The sequence below is a fragment of the Danio aesculapii genome, chromosome 16 (genome assembly GCF_903798145.1).
Source record: "Danio aesculapii chromosome 16, fDanAes4.1, whole genome shotgun sequence".
NCBI classification, from domain to species: domain Eukaryota; kingdom Metazoa; phylum Chordata; class Actinopteri; order Cypriniformes; family Danionidae; genus Danio; species Danio aesculapii.
Genome location: NC_079450.1, coordinates 33,538,336 through 33,558,366, shown reverse-complemented (window position 1 = coordinate 33,558,366; position 20,031 = coordinate 33,538,336). Strand labels below are relative to the sequence as shown.

Sequence of the window (20,031 nt, the reverse complement as noted above, 5' to 3'; positions counted from 1 at the left end):
GCGGAGCGGCGGAAAGGCGCGCGCGCAGCAGCTGCAGACTGAAAGACTTCAAATTACCGACGTGGCGGTAAAACCAACTTCACTCCTTCTCACCCTTCTCATCTGCCGCAGAGTCGTTGAGGTCATTCAGGGTGAATCAGATTTCATAAAACGCATTTTGAATAAGGTACGGCTGTTATTGCACCTTCAGTTGAACTTGAGAAACTTTCTTCCAGATATCACTGCGTGTTTGTTTTTCAGTTCTGACAAACCAATATACTTTGAATCTCCTAAACACGCAAAATTGTCATTGACATATAACTAAATCCTCAGAAATATCGATTTCTGACAGGACTGACTACGATTATGTTAGGCACTGTCACCAGACACTGTCAAAACACTGAGAGGCGCCACTACGTCGTTGTTTTTATATGACATAATCAGAAAGTCTTTCTATTGGCTGTTGAGGTGGCCAATAGAAACTGGGTGATGAGGTTGCCAGGGCGACTTACACTGCAGAGATGTGAAAGATGGATGGCTTTGAGGGCACGAGGAGCCCATACTGGCTCCTCTGACACTGAAATGTCCATACTGTAATGAGATTTTGAGCCAAAATGGCTCCTGATTAATAGGCAGTTTCATAAGTTAGGGCAAGGAGGGGGTAAGAAATGGTGGCACTGCGGAAGACATCTGGATTAGTCAGGTGTTGGTGCACGTGCTACATCTGTTACAGAGTCTCAGAGCATGTGCACAGAGAGTGAGTGAGAGAGAGAGAGAGGGAGAGAGAGAGAGAGAGAGAGAGAGAGAGAGAGAGAGAGAGTCTCGTGCCAAGGAAAGAAACCTCTTGAATGTTAAACACAATGCTTCAGCATATATACGCACTCACGTGTATGTGTTTAACTTTGATGTTGTGCTAGTGAACACACAGAAGTATAAGATTCATGCTTTAGAATGATATAACAACATTTTTAAAATGATTCAATAAAAATTTTATTTAGAAAAAACTTCTAAAATTGTCTTTTAAAGGGATTTTTCCTCAAACATAAAAGTTAGCTGTTAATTTACTCATCCAAGTTGTAGGTCACTATTTTGTTCAGCAGAACATTTAAAAGTGTTTAAGCTAAAACTGTGCACTTTTGACACTGAAAGTACACTAAAAAATATTCATTGGATTTACAATTTTTTTTAAGTTAAGTGATTGTAAACCATTTATATTGACTGAATTTAAACAAACAAATAAAATGTAGTAATGTTAATTTACTAACTTAATTTGATTGTTTAAAATTAGGTTGTATAAATTGTTTGCAACAATTTGCAATAAACCATTTTCTTCAATGTACTTTTTTTCTCAAAAACTGTATTATTGGATTTGCATTAAAAATAACACACAGGCACACTAAACTAACGTGATAACTTTTGAGCCTGTTTGAGACTCTTTCTTCTGCAGAACACAAATAAAGATATTTTAAATAATATTGTAAACTAGTCGCTATATTTTTCTTTACTATGGAGGTCAACAGCTACCAATGTGAATGTGAACGTCAATTTTATTTATATAGCACTATTAAACACAACCAAAGGTTGACCAATGTGCTGCACAATACAAATTAATAAGAGAAAGATATAAATCTATAGCTAAAACATACTATTTTCACTGATAAAATGCCAAATCAAAAAGGTAAGTTTTCATCCTAGATCAAAAAACAGACAGAGATGATATAGATCTAATACAGAGGGGCAGAGCATTCCACAATGTAGGACCAGCTACTGAGAAAGCACGGTCACCACTGCATTTCAGCCTCGACTTAGGGATGCATAATAATCTCTGGCTTGATGACCGAAGAGACCGACCAGGCTGATTTTCAGTCAACAGGTCTGACAGATATAAAGGAGCCAAGCCATTTAGTGATTTAAAAACAAAGAGAAGAATTTTAAAAGTGACACGATAGTGCACAGGCAGCCAGTGCAAAGAGTGTAAGACTGGTGTGATGTAGTCATATTTTTTGGTAGCGGTTAAAAGCCTTCAGCAGCAATTTGGACTTACTGCAAATAAATAAAGTTGTTCTTGGCATTGGGATTAATTTGTTTGACAAATCCCAAAATATAGTGAGTTACAGTAGTCCAACCAAGAAGTAATAAAAGCATAAATGATTTTTTACACATTTTTTCTAGATAGAATAGATACAGTTCCCAACATTCTTCAAAACATACTTTCTGTTCATTAAGTTTTAAAACGCCCTATGTGTGAGCAAATACATTGATATCTTACAACAGGAAAATCAATGGTTATTGTAGCCTGTTCTCATTAAAAACAACAACAACAACAACAACAACAACAACAACAACAAAAAGATTTGTAATGTAATTCAGGGCGGCATGGTGGATCAGTGGTTAGCACTGTCGCCTCACAGCAAGAAGGTCACTGGTTCGAATCCTGGCTGGGCCAGTTGGCATTTCTGTGTTTGCATGTTCTCCCCGTGTTTGCATGGGTTTCCTCTGGGTGTTCAGGTTTTGCCAACAGTCCAAAGACATGCGGTATACTGTAGGTGAATAAACTAAGCTGGTCGTAGTTTATGTGTGTGAATGAGAGTGTATGGATGTTTCCCAGTATTGGGTTGCAGCTGCAGGGGCATCCAATGTGTAAAACATATGCTGGATAAGTTGGCGGTTCATTCCGCTGTGGCGCCCCCTGATTAAACGATAAATGAAGGGACTAAGCCGAAGGAAAATACATAAATGAGTAAATGAATGTGATTCAAATGAAAATACACACCTTTAAAAAGAAAATTAAGCATGAAAGCCTCATGGCTCAAAATGACTGTACACATTTGTCAATTACTGTACAAATTAGCCATCAATTGAAACACAGTAAAATTAGATAAATAAATATAACACTATAATAAATAAAGAGTAATAATTAGAAAATCAGAGTGAAGGTCTAGACTGAAAATGAATATTTATATTATTTCCCTGGCACATGAAGGTTAAAAAGGCTGTATGTGTTTGAAATTCAGAGCACAACATCACAATTAAATGTAACAGTGTGTGTTTGTAAGGAGAGTGTTTAATTGTTTACCTGGGGGAGGTCTCTTTCTGAACATTTCCACACCTCTGGAATTTTGCCGCTCCGTCCCATGGGAAAATCTACACCGACATGCAAACACACACACACAAATAATGAGAGAGTAAGAGAGAGAGAACCACACTGTCAACAGGATCTCAAGGGTAAAGCAGGGGACAAACCAACAGTTTACGCTCACTCAGGAAATTCAACGATATTTAATCCTTGACAATGACTGTATGCAGATCAGTCAGCTAAAACTAAGCCACTGCTAATGAACTCGTTTCCATAATCTCGATGTCAGACTTTAAGCAAATTTATTAAGATAGCAGTCAATTATTTAGATAATAGATAAGGCAACTGTTTACTAGTTACACATACACATTTATTCTAAAATAAGTTGGAAAGAGCACTGTTATTAACACTGATTAATGGAAATGGTCTGGTTATGTCTCTTCCAGAAGCACATTGATGTCTGTGGGTCTGGTTACCAATACATTTTTCTCTGTAGACGCCACACACTGTCTGCTTTCTGTTTCCTTTGTCTGATGCAAAGGGATTAAAGAGGCAGATAACAGAGTGCTGAAGTGTTTAGACATTTTATAGAATATGAGGCTGATTCTCATTATTGTTTTAATGAATTCATTTAAGTGCTATGATGAAAATCAACTTTTGTAAGCTGTTTGGATAGATCTGTGTGTAGGTAGAGTCCACTGTCACATTGGAGTGATGGAAACCCAACAAGTCTCTTTTTTTTTCAATTTCCTGATGTTAAAATAGGACCCAAATCCCAGTGATTTTGAGGCCCACCTCAATGTAAAATTTTCACAGCAAACCGAATTGATTGGCATCCATCATGTTTCTATAATAACATGTATACACATGTCCACAAAACATTTTTTTGCAAATAAAGTGGAATTAAAATATCTGTTCCAAATCTCTGTGATTTTTATAAGTTTAAAACGTTATTAAAACAGAACATGTTTGTAATAAAGACAGTAAATTGCTATGTAATTTTTAACTGCTATAATCACCACGGCCGCATTGTGTCAGTAATAGTGCTAATATATGTGTGTGTGTGTGTGTGTGTGTACTGCAAATGGCATTTATGTGAGACTCATCATTTCAAAAAGGCTTGAATAAACTCCATCACAAATACATCAAATAAACTTACTTGGTATTTTTGATTATTGAGCTGTATTTCAGCTTCATCCGAGTCTGTCTCTGTCACTGTGCTGTTTATATGTTGTAACACATGATGAGAAGCCACAGGCTACAAAAACAGCTACAGTATACTCAGTATGGGTCGATAACCATTTTCAAGGTATGCCGTGGTTTGGAAAAGTCAAGGTTTTAAAACCGCCAAAATTTTGTAATACCGTTCCTAAGGTTTGTGTATGATTTTTTTTCTTTACTTTTTTTTCTTCTTTTTTTATATAAAGTTTTTAGGACAGCAGTATCTCCACCAGAATATCCAAATATGCCATTTTAAATTGTAAAGAAATCTGTGTTTCTGAAACTAACGAAGACAGCAGAAGTTATTCATTTGAATTATTCAGCCTGACATGTGTATTGCTCTAAAATACTTAAAATGTTTATCAAAATAAAATAGCTTGTTTTCAAAGGGGGGAAAAAATGTTTTTTTTTTTTTTTTAAATGTTTTAGACCGGTAATCAAAATACTGTGAAAACGTGATATTTTTATCCAAGGTTATCATACTGTCAGAATCTTATAACGACCCATGTCTAATACTCAGACAGCAAAATGGGCAAATTCTGGAGGCTATAATAAATAATCTGATGGGCATTTTGAGCTGAAACTTTACGGACACATTCTGGAGACACAAAAGACTTATATTAAATCTTGCCAAAGGGGTAGAATAAGTGCCCATTAAAATGAAATATGAAGAAAAAAGATATTCCATGAATGAAAGTTGCAAATGAAGATGACACAAATAATACTGATATTTAAAATGCCATACAATCCAACACAATACAAATATTATAAACATTATTTCATTTTTATCCAACGCAGACAATGGCATATTTTGATGGTGGATATTAGCATTTGCGTTGTGATATTTAAATTCTCTTAAAGGGATAGTTCAGCCAAAAATTTTATTTAGTTACAACTCATTTGCCCTCATGTGGTTCGAAAACACAAGGTTTTTTTTATCTTTTGGAGATATTGCGAACAAAAAGTTACAAACATGTAACCATTGACTTCCATAGTACGAAAAACAAACACTATAGAAGTCAACGATTGGTTTATTTCTTTAAAATATCTTCTTTTTTGTTCAGTAGAAAAAAAGAAACTTTGGAGTAAGTAAAAGGTGAGTAAATGATGACATAATTGTCATCAATTGGGGTGAACTATCCCTTTAAAGACACAAACTATTTGACTTTTATCTATGATTTAACAGTCTTTCTTTTTACAAAACAGTTTAGAATCATTTTAAATGTTGTGAAAATATTTATCCTCAACTCACTATCACATCTCTCAATTTTACACCCCTGTGGTTGAGTAACACAGCGTTTCTCAAGCAACACTGCTGTGATTTGTTTTTCAGAGCACATTTGGTCTTTATGACTTTCCCTTAAGGAAATTTCCATCATCTTAAACTTACAAAACAGCCTCTGCCTCCCCCACTGAATCTCTGCAGTGAATTACTGATATCTTTCTAATATTGACTTTTATATTTCCTTAACCAACAGAGGTCATCATGCAAAGTCATTGGAGAGATATTTTTCTGTCTCTGAGCTGCCCTCAGAACATCACTGCCAATGATCTGTTGCTTTGAATACCCACAATAAATATATGGTTTCATTTCATGTAGACAATCAAAGCAGTCTGTTCGAGAGCGTGGGAAGAGTTGAGTAGGAGAAGGCCACCTCTGGGTTGAGAACAGAAAAAAAGCGAAAACTATAGGCTGCAGCAGGTAAAAATAATCACACACACACACACACACGCACATGCACACGCACACGCACACACACACACACACAAGTAGCAAAACCCGAGATGGTATAATCCAAAGATGCAAACAGAATTAAGACATTTTTTTGCGTACATTTGGTAGTACAGTACATTTGCACAAAAAATTATGGGGACCATAAATAAGACAACTTTGAAAAACAAATTTCAGCTTTTTTGACCATCGAGGGTAGGAGTGGACTTAACCAATAAGTGAGGTAAGCCACTTAGGGCATTGGGAAATTAGGGGGCCCCGACCAATGCCAAGAAGCCTATTATTATTAATCATATAGATTTTTGATAAATTTTCAATCATATGTTGTAAAATCTGGCAGCACAGGGGCGCAGTGTAGTACAATCGCCTCACAGCAAGAAGGTCGCTGGTTCGAGCCCCAGCTGAGTCAGTCTGCATTTCTGTGTGTTTACACGTTCTCCCCGTGTTTGCATGGGTTTCCTCCAGGTGCTCCCGTTTCCCTCACAAGTCCAAAAAGATGTGGTATAGGTGAATTGGGTAAGCTAAATTGTCCATAGTGTATGTGTGTGAATGACTGTGTATGGGTGTTTCCCAGTGATGGGTTGCAGCTGGAAGGGCATCAGCTGCATTAAACATATGCTGGATAAGTTGGCGATTCATTCCGCTGTGGCGATCCCAGATTAATAAAGGCACTAAGCCGAAAAGAATACGAATGAATGTTGTAAAATCTGTCTATAACCGTTAAGATTTTGCTTGAGGTGTGACCGATTCACAGACACTGCCAGTCTGCCAGCAATCAAAGTAGAGCTAAGGTAGAGGTATGTGTAGAAATAGGACAAACAGTAAAGCGCAGCAACCTCCGCGATCTTGCTTTCTGGCTGAAACACCTGTCAGATGATGAGCTCTCTCAGCTTGTCAGGAGAGGGAGAGAGAAAGAGAATGTTTTGAGTTTCAATGCTAGGGCTCCATACCTAACATTGTTTAGGGTCCCCAAATCACTAAGTCTGCCCCTGCTGACCATAATACTGTTATCATCCCTGGGTAAACTACAATTTTGAACTATGATTTTGCAAATACGGTAGCATTATGCCCATGTATTGCATGTTCAGTTTTATTTTTCAGGAAGGCCATTTACAAATTTAACGTGTCATGTTTCCAGTGTCATTTTCTCAATGCTATTTTTAGCTGTACACAATACAGTGCTCGATACTGTAAACTTCTATGATAATTGAAAATACTATATTATTCTAAACTTGCCTGTGCAAGTTCTACCGTATATCTGAAATTCTGAATATCAGTTAATGAAGTTGATGTCTCATGGATTTTCAGGAGACATTTACTTCTGTGTTGAAAAGCAAGGTGGAAAGGCATGCACAAAAAAAACCAAAACAAAAATGATGGACATGTAATATACAACCATCTTAACATTAAAAACATACCCATCACCCTTTAAAAAATCCCAGACAAGAAATGAATGATCTGTGGTTAATTTTTTAATAACAACTGCACAAAGATTAAAATAATAACACCTAGATCTAAAAACGTTGTACATCTTCAGACTTTTTTTTAGAATGCATAATGTTTATTTTTTGTTTAATAATTGTAATAAAATGGCGTCACAGTGGCGCAGTGGGAAGCATGATTGCCTCACAGCAAGAAGGTCACTGGTTTGAGCCCCGGCTGGGTCAGTTGGCATTTCTGTGTGGAATTTGCATGTTCTCCTTGTGTTTGCGTGGGTTTGTCCGTAGTGTATGAGTGTGAAAGAGTGTGTATGGGTGTTTCCCCGTGTTTGGGTTACGGCTGGAAGGGCATCCGCTGCACAGATCATGTGCTGGATAAGTTGGCGGTTCATTCCGCTGTGACCTGATTAATAAAGGGACTAAAACAAAAAGAAAATAAATGAATGAATTGTAATGAGTACATAAAAGCTCCATCTAACTTTTGCCTTTATGTGATCCAGTCTACATTCTGAACAAAAACTGCACAGTCTGAATGAAAATAAATTCATTCATTTTCTTTTGGCTTAGTCACTGATTTATCAGAGGTCACCAAAGACGAATGAACCATGCTGAATAAAAATGTAAATGTAAATATATTTTACAACAGGTGTAAACTATATTTCACTCTTTTAGTGTTTACCAATTCTTTTTCTCTATTGGATCTAATTCTTACTCTAATGACTTAAATAATCAGAACCGTACTGCTCTTAAAGTGACATCGCGCAATATTCCTGCTGCCGACTGTTTTCTATTATTATTAATCGAGCAACAAATGGACAAAATCACTCACTGCTCTTGACTTAAGGACTTTTGTAGCGATAATTAAAGGTTTTTTCTTACAGTGAAGATGCTTAAAGCACAGTTTGTTTCATAATTTTATTCTATTGTATTTATTTCCCTTTCCTTATTTACAGGGAGGAAAATAACTGTATAAATACAGTTGAAGTCAGAATTATTAGTGCCACTTTATATTTATACTCCAATTTCTGTTTAACAATTTTTTTCAACCCTTTTCTAAACATTATAGATTTAACATTTCTAATAACTGATTTCTTTTATCTTTGCTGTGATGACAGTAAATAATATTTTACTACATATTTTTCAAGATACAAGCATTCAGCTTAAAGTGCAATTTAAAGGCTTAACAAGGGTATTTAGGCAAGTCATTGTATAACTAGTTTCTTCTGCAGACAATCAAAAAAATATATTGCTTAAGGGGGCTAATAATAATAATCTTAAAATAGGTTTAAAAATATTTAAACCTGCTTTTAGTTTAGCCAAAATAAAACAAATAAGACTTTCTCCAGAAGAAAAATGTATATATATATATATATATATATTGCTCTGTTAAACATCATTTGGGAAACATTTATTTTTTTCTTCACAGGAGGGCGAATAATTTTGACTTCAACTATATATAGTTTTGAATAATCGTGATTTCAATTATACGATTATGATTTTTCACATAATCGAGCAGCCCTACAACCCTCAAATCATTGATGAATCCTTGTGGGGATTGCGACCCCCACTACAAACTACAGGACCGTAAATGCACCGACACACAGTGTTGCTTTACCAAATAACATCTCCAGCTTCTGACCTGACACTATTAATCATTTTAACTCATCCCAATGAATAAGGATTGTATAAAAAAACAATGAACTTTCTCTCCCTTTTTAGTACATATTTATATGTGCTCTAAAGTTTAAATTAAGTAAGATAGAATATTTCCATCTAGGCAAACATACACACACACTTGTAAAGCTATTGTTATGGGGACTTCCCTTAATTCAGTGTGATTTATAGAATGTTTTCCTCATGGGAACTAAAAACAAAAATTGTCCCCACAAGGCAAAACAATACTAGTATTGCTATACTCTTGGGGACATTCCCCACAATGTACGGAATACAAGGTACACACACAAACATACACACAGACAGACAAGCTGGTCAGTACACGTGTGTCAGCCATGATTAGAGTCTACTACCATGTATATGACTGGAGGCTTCTAGACCAGCGGGTCAAAGCCAATGACCCACAACCGACAGACACAAACATGCATAAAAAGTCAAGGACACACACAAAGCTACTTAAGGACAGATCCAGTAAACAGCCTACTTTTTGACACTAAATAACCCAGATCTGGAAGCCATGTTGAATATAAACAGTCAGAGAAGTTCACATCTTCACACTGACAACAGACAGCAATGGTGTAAACAGGTCATTTTACTCAGCATCTCTAATAACCATCGTGCAGCACAGATTCTCTCACAAATGTTACATGCAAAATGCACACACAGTCTGCCACAATACACATTTGATTCAATAAAAAAGAGACTGCCTCTTGCATTTCAATTGATAGAAAATGAAACATTATTGGTTTTAGTCGATCAAGCTTGAAAAGGACAGTTTTTCAGTTGTTATTTATAATTTATGATAAGCACATGTGCCGCATATTTTACCTCCCCATGTACATGTATTTTCTCCTGTACAAGTTAATCTACTTTATTTTCCAAATATTCTTGCCTCATTTGCCTGCCATCTGTTTTTTTATCCATCAAAGAGGAAATCACCATCAAACCAGAACCACAATAATGGAATTTACCATTGAAAATTATGAGTCTGCTTTCTCACTCGCTCTCTGTTTATATTTACACCAACAAACATGTGGTTTTTAAAACGTGGAATGCAATTATGCTCATACATAATAATAATTATTACAGTGTATAAATATAAGTTAGTCATACTCCTGCTGCTGATATGCTTTCCTTCCTTTGGGAATTATTACATAGTTGGTTCTCTAAGCACATTACTTGGCTGTCAGTCAGAATTTTACTCTCAAAGGAATTTCAAGAACTAGCTTAAACCCGTGGTTCAATTAAGTTTATAAGTGACTTGCAAATACTTTTTCTGAACCCACAATTCTATAGAGACATAGTACTTTTAACAAATAGTAAACTATTTCGAGTTTTAATTCAGAGATTTTATCCGTAGATCCAATAAGGTACTTCAAGAGGGCTGTTAATCATAACATGACACACAAATCATAAAGCTCATAAGCCATTTTGTTTTAAGATTTAAGCATTAATCAGCTAACATTGTTTGGTTCCCAAATCATTCTTGAGTTGGTTTCTGGTTCCCAAAATGTTTTCCACTGGTAGACCAGAAAAGTTTTCTTTACTTGACTAACATTATATTCACGTTTTGTTGTTGTTGTTGTTGTTGTTGTTGTTGTTTTGGGTTCTTTTTAAGAAGCTCCAAAAATCCATTCTGTAATGTTTTGGGAGGAAAAACATGCAGAGAACTATCCCTTTTTGATTCCCCAAAATAAACCGAATGGAAACCAAATGAAAATGTCAGCAGAATGGTCTGTGTTTGCTCGATATAGGCAATTTGTGATTTATGTAAACTTGATAGGGGTTTTCAAACTGACCCACAGGAAACACAAGATAACAATAAATAAAATAATCATCATTTTATATTACAACAAACAGACACTGACATAAAAGACATAATAATATTGCTTAAAAATGGTCTAATACGATATATAAATTATATTTAATGAACAAATAACTTGATTAAATAAAAAACAATTAAAACAAGCAAATACATTTTTTTAATTAAAAATAAATATACAAATAATATAATTAAAAATGTTTTAGAAAAGTACAATAGCCTATTTATAACTGTTTTCGTTTTATAAATGATATCTTTATATAAATGTTAAAAAGATATACAGATGCCTGTTTTTTATGTGAATTTTAAGTATTAACATCTCATTATCGTTCATAGCTGTCAAATGTAGCTGTCGAGTAACGTTGGAGACTGAGACATGCGCAGTACAAGAATATTTTCTAGAGTTGGGACGCGACCACATGTAAGGAGAAATAACTATCAAAACTGATCTTCGACATTCACAATAAGACGGTTAGAATAAACTAATCAGTTTATCGCATAATAAATCATAATGTTATTGTAAGCTACAAGCGAAATCATTAGACAACAATGTTAAATTGGGCAGCATGTTACAATGCGCTGTGAGTTTCTATATATTTTTAAAGAAGAGTAGGCTAATATTTAGCTATAGCTCAAATCGTTTCTCCCAGAAGTCAGTCTGTTTGTTATTGACTTAAACTGATGTAAAGCTTTCACTGTGAGCGGATAAGGATGGACCACGTTACCTTTATCAGCTCCTCCAGTAAGCAGTGTTGATTTCAGACATCTCCGTTATCTGTAAAGGCTTCTTCCTTCTCTACAGGTATCCTGTTGGGTTTAAGGCAACATGGGTTATTTATCGGAAACATGCGATCCTTGACGATCAAAACACCCTTGAAAGGTGAAAGTGTATCGGACTCGACAGGCCAGCAGCAGCTCATAGTAATAATAGGATGCGAGAGGCGGGCGTGGAGGTGGAGGGCGGTGTTTGCATCTGCATCAGCTCTTTTACACTTTCAGTCCTGCTCTGCTCAAGTGTAAGGTTTCAAATGGTATGCTGAAACATTACATTATAATTTGTTTGCTGTTGCTGGTGACACATCTTATATGCGTTGTGTTTGAGGCATACTTAGTGTGGTTTTAGATGATAAAACTTATTTTCAAATATAAATAGGCTATCGTATTTTAAGTGAACCCAGTGACATGCCGTAACTTTGATCACAGTGCAGCGTGAGGGCAGTGTTGTACTGATGTTTACCATGTGCGCATTGTTTTGGTTTGTCGTGGGCGCCCTCTGCTGGTCACACGATTGATTCAATCGGGTCAGGATTAGAAAACTGTTATGGATATTTGTTACGAACTATTGCACGATAGTACATTGTGGTAAAACGGTCTTCTTTTCTGATCCGCTTGTTGGAATAAAACATTGTTCACAGAGTTACTAATCATGCGCTAATCGTTTTAGCCTTACTGGCTCACGCTTATTATTATTACAGGAATGTTAATTTATAGCACAATGTGATAGCAGTTTTTTTAACATAACATCTTTAAACTTCAGGCGAATTAAGAATTTTTTTTAATGAATCACAACAAATTCATGCATTTGTATCAAAAATGCTCTGAATGACAACATTTCTCTTAGAAATTTGGAAGAAATGTTGTCATACCTTTACAGAATTAAATAAATATGAACCTTTTACTCAAACCCATGGGTCAGCTAACATATTCAGAGAAATTGGGAATTCCTTTTTTCTGATTCTGAATCATTAGGCCTGCTGACAATAAGTACATAACCAAACAATGGGTATATGCACACGGACTTTTAATTTCTGCCAGCCAACCTCAGCACTTCCGGTGAAATGTCTTTCTATTATAAAATTGCCATGCGTAAGGTCTGATTTATTTTTAAAAATCAGTGATCTTCACTGCCTGATATATGATATAAAGTGGGTCTCAGACCGGACAAGAAGCTCTGCGTTAAATTTCATTTTCCCCTGACATGTCTTTAAAATATGACAGTATTACCCCAGTATTTTCAATGGGGTTTCTGCCCTCACCTGCTGATCCTGATGGCGCTAGTGGTGAGACGCTGCTCACTGCAGAGCCACTTGAACTCAAACGAGGGGGATCTTGAGCTCCAGCTCCTCCTCCTCCTGTTTGAAGCTGCGGTCACACTGGGCTTTGTGAGTGCGAAATTCTGTCGTACGGCGCTGTGAAAAGGGGCGGGATTAAACAAGATGATTAGACATTAAAAAAAGCGACCGATTGCTCCCATAGACTTCCATTCATACGCACGCAAATGCGTCAGACCGGAAACGCAGGGTCATGCGTTAAGTTTCGCAGTTCGCTGCGGTGCAATGTTTAAGCTTGGTGAACTCTGACTTGTGAAATCGCATCATTTGACTGCGTGAGACCAATCGAGGATCAAAACATGACCTCTCTGGACATAAACTTAAAACATGGAGCAAATCGCTCGCTTTTTTAATGTCTAATAATCTTGTTTAATCCCGCCCCTTTTCACAGCGCTGCATGACAGAATTTTGCACACACAAAGCCCAGTGTGACCGCAGCTTAATGCGTACACCTACCCCACCCCTAAACCCAAGCCCCAGTGACGTCACTTGTAGAAGAAGTGCAGCAAGGAGGAGCTGGAGCTCTTTTGGGAGTGTAGTTACTGTAAAGTTTTTTGGGTTCACCTTTCCAATTTCATAAAAGAAATCTTATTTCCAAATTTTTTTAAATCCCCTAAAATTGTATTCTTTTTTTACTCTCTGAATGTAGATCCTTCTCATTGTAAATTTATTATTAATATATTACTTTTTTGGCAAAATTTTACATCCATAAATGTAAACTTTCAAAGAAACACCCTTACTTTTTTATTTTCAGAAAGGACTTTGAATTATATGTGAACTCTTTAAAAGACTCTAATAATTATATTGCGTGTAAAACACTTTCTTGGTGTAAATCATTCAAACTTGTTTAATTTGCTGGAATTTTTTTATGTAACCCTTTGTGTCTCTTTGTTCTAACTGTATCTTTGTAAAGTTCTTTCTTGCATAATTTTAAAAAATTCCTGGAGCTCATCTCTGCATGTGGCTCAGCAGTGAGTACCACTTGCTAGTGGTTACACGGTCTATCATCTCGTTTTACGCTTGAACAACTAAATTAACGCCTAAGTATATTTAACGGATTGAATTTTAATTACATTACAACATCTAACCATGTGAAATTGAATATAGTCACATTAGGCTTTCACCGGAAGTTTATCATTGGCTGAAGAACACTATGTGTGCATATACTCCATTGTGTTGTTGTCCGTAGACCAGTAGAATTCTGAAACATGTTTTCATTTGTATAGAAAGTTACATGCAGTTTTGCATGCATTGTTGTATATTTACTCCATTAGCCTACATAAAAAGTGGATTTTTAAAAAATTCACAATTGCAATAGTGTGCATATTTATTACTTCACTAATATATTGTACTATTGAATATCAGCACACATTCAAGCTAAACATGACTGAAGACATTATTTGCAGTCCTTGTTTTATTCATACTACAGCTATTTTTTAGCATAGGCCTACTTGAATAACTAGATCTTTCATTTTATCTATTGTGAAATAATTTCTCTGAATGGGAAATATTCCACGAAATGCCAATAAACTATCCTTCTAAGTATGTATAATCAATAAGCCTACTCCCAAAAGTTTGGATACTGTAAATAGTTGCTCAGCGAAGATTTCAAACACGCGTGAGCATTTTTTTAAAAAGTTTTTTGTTTGCAAACTTGTTAATGTTCACCGCATGACATCAGCAAATGTACAAAATATTGCTTCACTTACACGAGAGAGAGCACGAGACAACAAACAAATATGAGAGTTTATTAATGAGACTAAATTTCTCCAATATTATTATAAATGGGGATGAAAAATGTGTGTGTGTGTGTGTGTGTGTATGTGGAAACTAAATACCACCAGTCCAATAAGAGTTACATCAAAAATATCTAATATACTGTACATCTATATACAAAAACATTCTATTCAAAGCCAAGAAATAATGGACAATGTAAAAGAAAATCTTTATATATATATATATATATATATATATATATATATATATATATATATATATATATATATATATATATATATATATATATGAAATAAAGTCCCAATCTTAAAAGGTAAAGAAAGAGACAGAAAATAGTAATAAATAATATGTAAAGGTTTCACATCTGCTATAAAAGCTTTTAAAGCCCATCTTGAGTACATTTCCCCATTTTTTTATGTTGGGGCCTTTTCCCGTTTGTTTTTTTTTATTTACAGTGTAAAGCAGTCCAGGAATAATGGGTGAATGACGAGAAAATGGATCTGGAAATATGTGAGGAAAATTCAACATACTCCAGACTTTTTAAATTGAAGACATTTTAAGGTATATCTCATCTTTTTTGTTGTTGTGCTCCATGACCTTTGTTTGATCATTTATCTCCTCAGATTCATCTTCAAGCTCAGGCAGATGCCACTGGATGAAAACCAAATAAATGATGGAGCCCAGGACACCCCCTACCATAGGAGCCACCAATGGAATCCAGAAGAAGTAGTCATAGCACCTGTAGGGAGAAAAGATTTTAAATGACTATGGTGTAAGAAGTCAAACACTGGTTACACCTCACATTGGCTAATACTAATATGACATTTACATGTCCCATTAATTTTACACTGATGTAATAAGAATGGAACATTGAGATCATTTAATAGAACACTGGAGCTTGCCAATAACCAGTAATTAGTTTTATGAGAGGAGCGATAAGTTGAAAGGCCACATAGAGATAACACAGTTCTTAAACAGATGTTAGTAGATGTAGTAATAGATGTAGACAGATTTGATTACATACGTAAAGACTTCAGTGCCCCAGCCTGCTGTAAAGGTGAAGAGTCGTGGACCAAGATCACGTGCTGGGTTTATGGCTGCTCCACAGTTAGCCGACATTGAGATGGAAATCCCAAGAACAACAGTTGCTACAATGGGCGGGAGCAGCGCTTCAGGAGCAGGGGCGTTTCTCTTATCATTCAGAGGCAAAATGCACAGCATCAGCATGGCTGTGCCAACCACCTGCACACAGGTATTTAAAAGAAAATTACCATCTAATCAGATAACCTTTAATGTTAATAACTGATTCATGTTTGAAAGTCTGTTAATCTTTAGGTCATGCATAATGTATATCTCTCCAGCAGCATATATTAGATCCGATTAGATTAACCAAATTTATTATGTCAGAAATATTACATCATTCTACTGTGCCTGCATGAACTACAGAACTCTTTTATAATCTACTTTGGCCTTCTGCTGACCTGATCCAGGAAATTGGTCTGCACTGATACTACATCGGTTGGGTAAGTGGCGAAGATACTGGCTGTTTCATTAGGGCCAAATACGGTCAGGACTCCACCACTGAACTCCATGATGGCATCTGGAGGAGAAGAGGTTTGAGAAATGTTTTTAATCATTTTTTAAAAACACGAAACTGACAAAAATAGAATGAATATGACTATGAATTATAGTAATAGGCACAGCATGTAATTTTCGCAGCTAGAGCGTGCATATTTCCAACAAACAAAGGCGTAGTTTGATGATGCCTTGACTGTGTGTGGAATCAGGGGATCGTCTTCATCACATTTCATGGGAATCGTGCAGAAATCATGTTCATGGATGAGCAAAAGTATTCAAGACTTGGGCCCAATCCCAATTCTATGTTTGTACCTCTACCCCTTCCCATTGGCCCTTAAAACCGAAGGTGAAGGGGAAGGGCTTTAAAATTTACCCCTAAGAATTGGGACAGCACTGCAGCACCTGCACACGACATCAGATGTCATCGCGATCTCTTGCTTCATATGAGATCAGACGATCGCGACTGCTGTAGTTATTCCAGTTGTGTTATTTTTTGGTATTTCTCTTCAGGAAATCACTGAAGGCATATATTATGTTATCATAACGATATAATGTGGCAATAAGATCATAACTGTACTGTGCATTTACACCGTGGCCATATTTATCTATGTAAACACATGAAAATAGCATTAACATTATAGCAGACAGACACTGTAAAAAAGTCATTGCCAGCCACTAGATTTTTCTGACAGGGTATTCGAGTGTCATCGAGTGACAGAATGTTGTGGGACTGCTATAGAGGAGTTATGGATTATTAAATTATGGATTATAGATAGCGAAATGTAGCGGTTTTTATTTTACCTGGTTTTTTTAAAGCATGATGGTAAAACACAAACGCGGTTATCAATATATTAAACCATGTGCTTGTTTGTTGTAAAAATTCTATATATAAATAAATATAATTTATATAAAAAATAAATGCAAGTCTAATAGAATGCACATCATAAAAATGTTGGTTTTCTATAAAACTGTAGAGAGTGTGGGGTAGGGTGGGGTGGGACAGTGAGAGCAGTGAGGCCGGTGGGATGAGTGCTAACGACCGTCACCTGTGCGCACCACCTATCTTGAGTCTCTCGGAGGAGCTCTGGATCTTAAAAGTAGGAGAGACAGCAGAGGAAGACAAGAGAGGACACTTCATGTTTGTTTAACTTTCGGTTCGACTGTAGTAACCGTGAGGATCTGCCACCTGTTTGTTGTGTTTATTTTCATTATTTCAATTATTTAAAAGTTTGTCAGTTCTCCGCCTGCTTCTTCCTGATGATCAGGGAGCCATCAAAGTTGTTAGATAAACCAAATCAGAAACTTAGGATGTGTGACGTCATTTGCATGGAGACACATCCTATGGTCTGCATCGCTAATTAAAATGAATTTTTACTCTGGATTTGGGATACATTTTGTCGAAACATTTGGGATATTGTCAGTGCATAAGTCAGCAAAACTGATAAATTTTTTTATTTTTTGTGAAGTATTACATATTGTACCTTTAAAGTACACAGAGGAAAGAAACTGGAAGTTGAGAGGGAGTGAATAATGACAGAATTTTAAAGGCTTAGTTCTGCCCAAAATTGTAATTATAATTTACTCAGACGTATGCTGTTTTAAACCTATAATACTTTTGTTCATCTTCAGAACTGAGATTTCCGTCTCTCCTGTAAGTGTGTTCATACAAAAATTGATGTATCATATAACTTGAAGAGACTTGAAGAGATACAGCTGACTGAATGAGCTTTAATGGACAATTAGAAATATAGGAAGACTTATTTATTCAGCTTTCAGGTGATCTCAATTTAAAATAATTGACACGTATAACTGGTTTTGTGCTCCAGGGTCACGTTTGATTCAACTGTGTGTTCCAAAATGAGTTTTTAATTGATTTGAAATTACATAAATTATAACAGAATTGTCAATCTATTTGAAAACCATAGATATAACTTTAAATAGAGGATATTTTCATTTCTCTCAATCTTCTTACCATGGTAGATGAGATAGACAAGCCCAGAAGCAAGATAAGCCCCCAAAATTTGAGCAAGAGAATAGGGAAGCAGCTTTATCCAGGCCAGGTCTCCCATTACACAGAAACTCAGAGACACAGCTGGGTTTAGATGAGCTCCTGAGGGAGATGGGGGAAATGCATCAAAAGAGAAGTCAGTGTATGTCAAGCAAAGAGAACTGTTAAATACTTAACTGCTGTCTATAACCGTTTTACCTGATACTGCCCTGCAGAGGTACATGGCAGACATGACACCTACAGAGAAGGCAATGTTACCAGACAGAAACTGCCCTTTCGTTTCTCTGCTGGTTTTCACCTGAGCAGCTGCAGCACAACCAAACAGCTGGAGCAGAAAAAAAATGCACATGAATATGTCTAATTAAATTAATTGTTTAATAACCGATGTCGTATTATTTAGTTAAACATCAATTAGTATATATATGGTGCGATCTAAACTGATTTTGGTGGAAAAAATACAATTAACTGACCGGTTTGTTAAAGTAACTGCTACAAAATACTTTATAAACTTAGAATTTATAGAACTTCAATTTAATATAAAGTCTGACTGTAATTTTGATATTATGTTGTGATATTGTTATTGTAAATGACAGTGACAGTGCTTTAAAATTGTGCTTGCACTGGAACATACAGTAATATGATCTATTTTACTGTCCCTTAAAAGCTACCAAACCACACAGACAGTTTGTCCGCATATATATATCTAAAACATTACAGTCTTGCAGATTCGAAGGATAAAAGATCTTTGAAATTATCGACAGTAAAATGTAAGCTTATTTAATGGTGCAACAAATATGTTTAAAGCATTTTGTTAATCTAGATTCATGTTAATTTTTAGAGATAGTTTTACATCTTAGATTAGTTTACGTATTCAGCACAAACATGAATCAACAATTAACTGTTTTTTAATGAACATTAACCTAGACTTTAATTATAGTTGCTGTAAGCAGTTATTCATTATTGTTCTACCATACTTAATTCATTAATGTGTTATTATGCTTTATTGTGAAGTTGTTAGCAATATTTTTAAAGTGAGGAGTTTTAAATGACAAAATAATACAACAATAACATTCAATACGTTTAATTCATGATAAACAAATTCGTAAACAATTTTTTCAAATCTTTAAATCAATAACTGCGCTCAAAATGTTTAATAATGAAAACTGTGCAAAAACTCACCAGAAGAACAAAAGTGCCCAAGACCTCTCCCATAATCTGTCGTGCCAGTTCATTTTTCACCTTCATCCTCTTCATAATCTTCTTCACCTGACTCATTTTTAATATTACTTGCAGGCTTTGAGCAAAACTTGCTACTGTACTGTTGTTTAGAGATGATCTGGCCCCAGTCAGTATCTATTAGCTCAGCTAACCTTTACACCCTGTTTTAAATGTACTCGCAGGGTACAAACATCCCAGTCAACATCTACATCACAGCAGGTCTGATCTAGACCACAACCCCTTTATCAATCATTAATAATCCGGTAGGACAAAGAGAGAAAAGAGCAAGAGAAGGAATCAGTGATCTATGATCCGCTGCCCTAAAACACTTATCTTGCTTTTCAGTACTTCCAGATAATCTAATCATTTGGACATTTGAACATTACATGACTTTGAAATTAGGTAATTCTGCAATTATCTATAGCTCAAATATCTG

The 20,031-nt window shown here is 35.7% G+C and overlaps 2 protein-coding genes across 2 annotated transcripts in view; both read right to left on the bottom strand.

The window, feature by feature from the left end:
- atp8b2 (ATPase phospholipid transporting 8B2) overlaps window positions 1–13,167 on the bottom strand; it is an 82,982-nt gene extending 69,815 nt beyond the window's left edge. The window contains exons 1-3 of the mRNA XM_056474609.1: window positions 12,980–13,167; window positions 11,669–11,750; window positions 3,056–3,123 (exon numbers count right to left, since the gene is read on the bottom strand). Of these exons, the coding sequence (XP_056330584.1) occupies window positions 3,056–3,080 (25 nt within the window). The 5' untranslated portion in view covers window positions 3,081–3,123; window positions 11,669–11,750; window positions 12,980–13,167. The remainder of the gene's footprint in view (window positions 1–3,055; window positions 3,124–11,668; window positions 11,751–12,979) is intronic.
- Window positions 13,168–15,098: 1,931 nt separating this feature from the next.
- aqp10a (aquaporin 10a) lies at window positions 15,099–20,006 on the bottom strand. Its single transcript, XM_056475393.1, has 6 exons — window positions 19,557–20,006; window positions 18,576–18,702; window positions 18,342–18,479; window positions 16,273–16,391; window positions 15,816–16,033; window positions 15,099–15,530 (listed from the first exon to the last, which is right to left on the bottom strand). The coding sequence occupies exons 1-6, from the start codon at window positions 19,650–19,652 to the stop codon at window positions 15,332–15,334; spliced, it is 897 nt and encodes a 298-aa protein (XP_056331368.1). The 5' UTR covers window positions 19,653–20,006; the 3' UTR covers window positions 15,099–15,331.
- Between the last annotated feature and the right edge of the window lie 25 nt (window positions 20,007–20,031).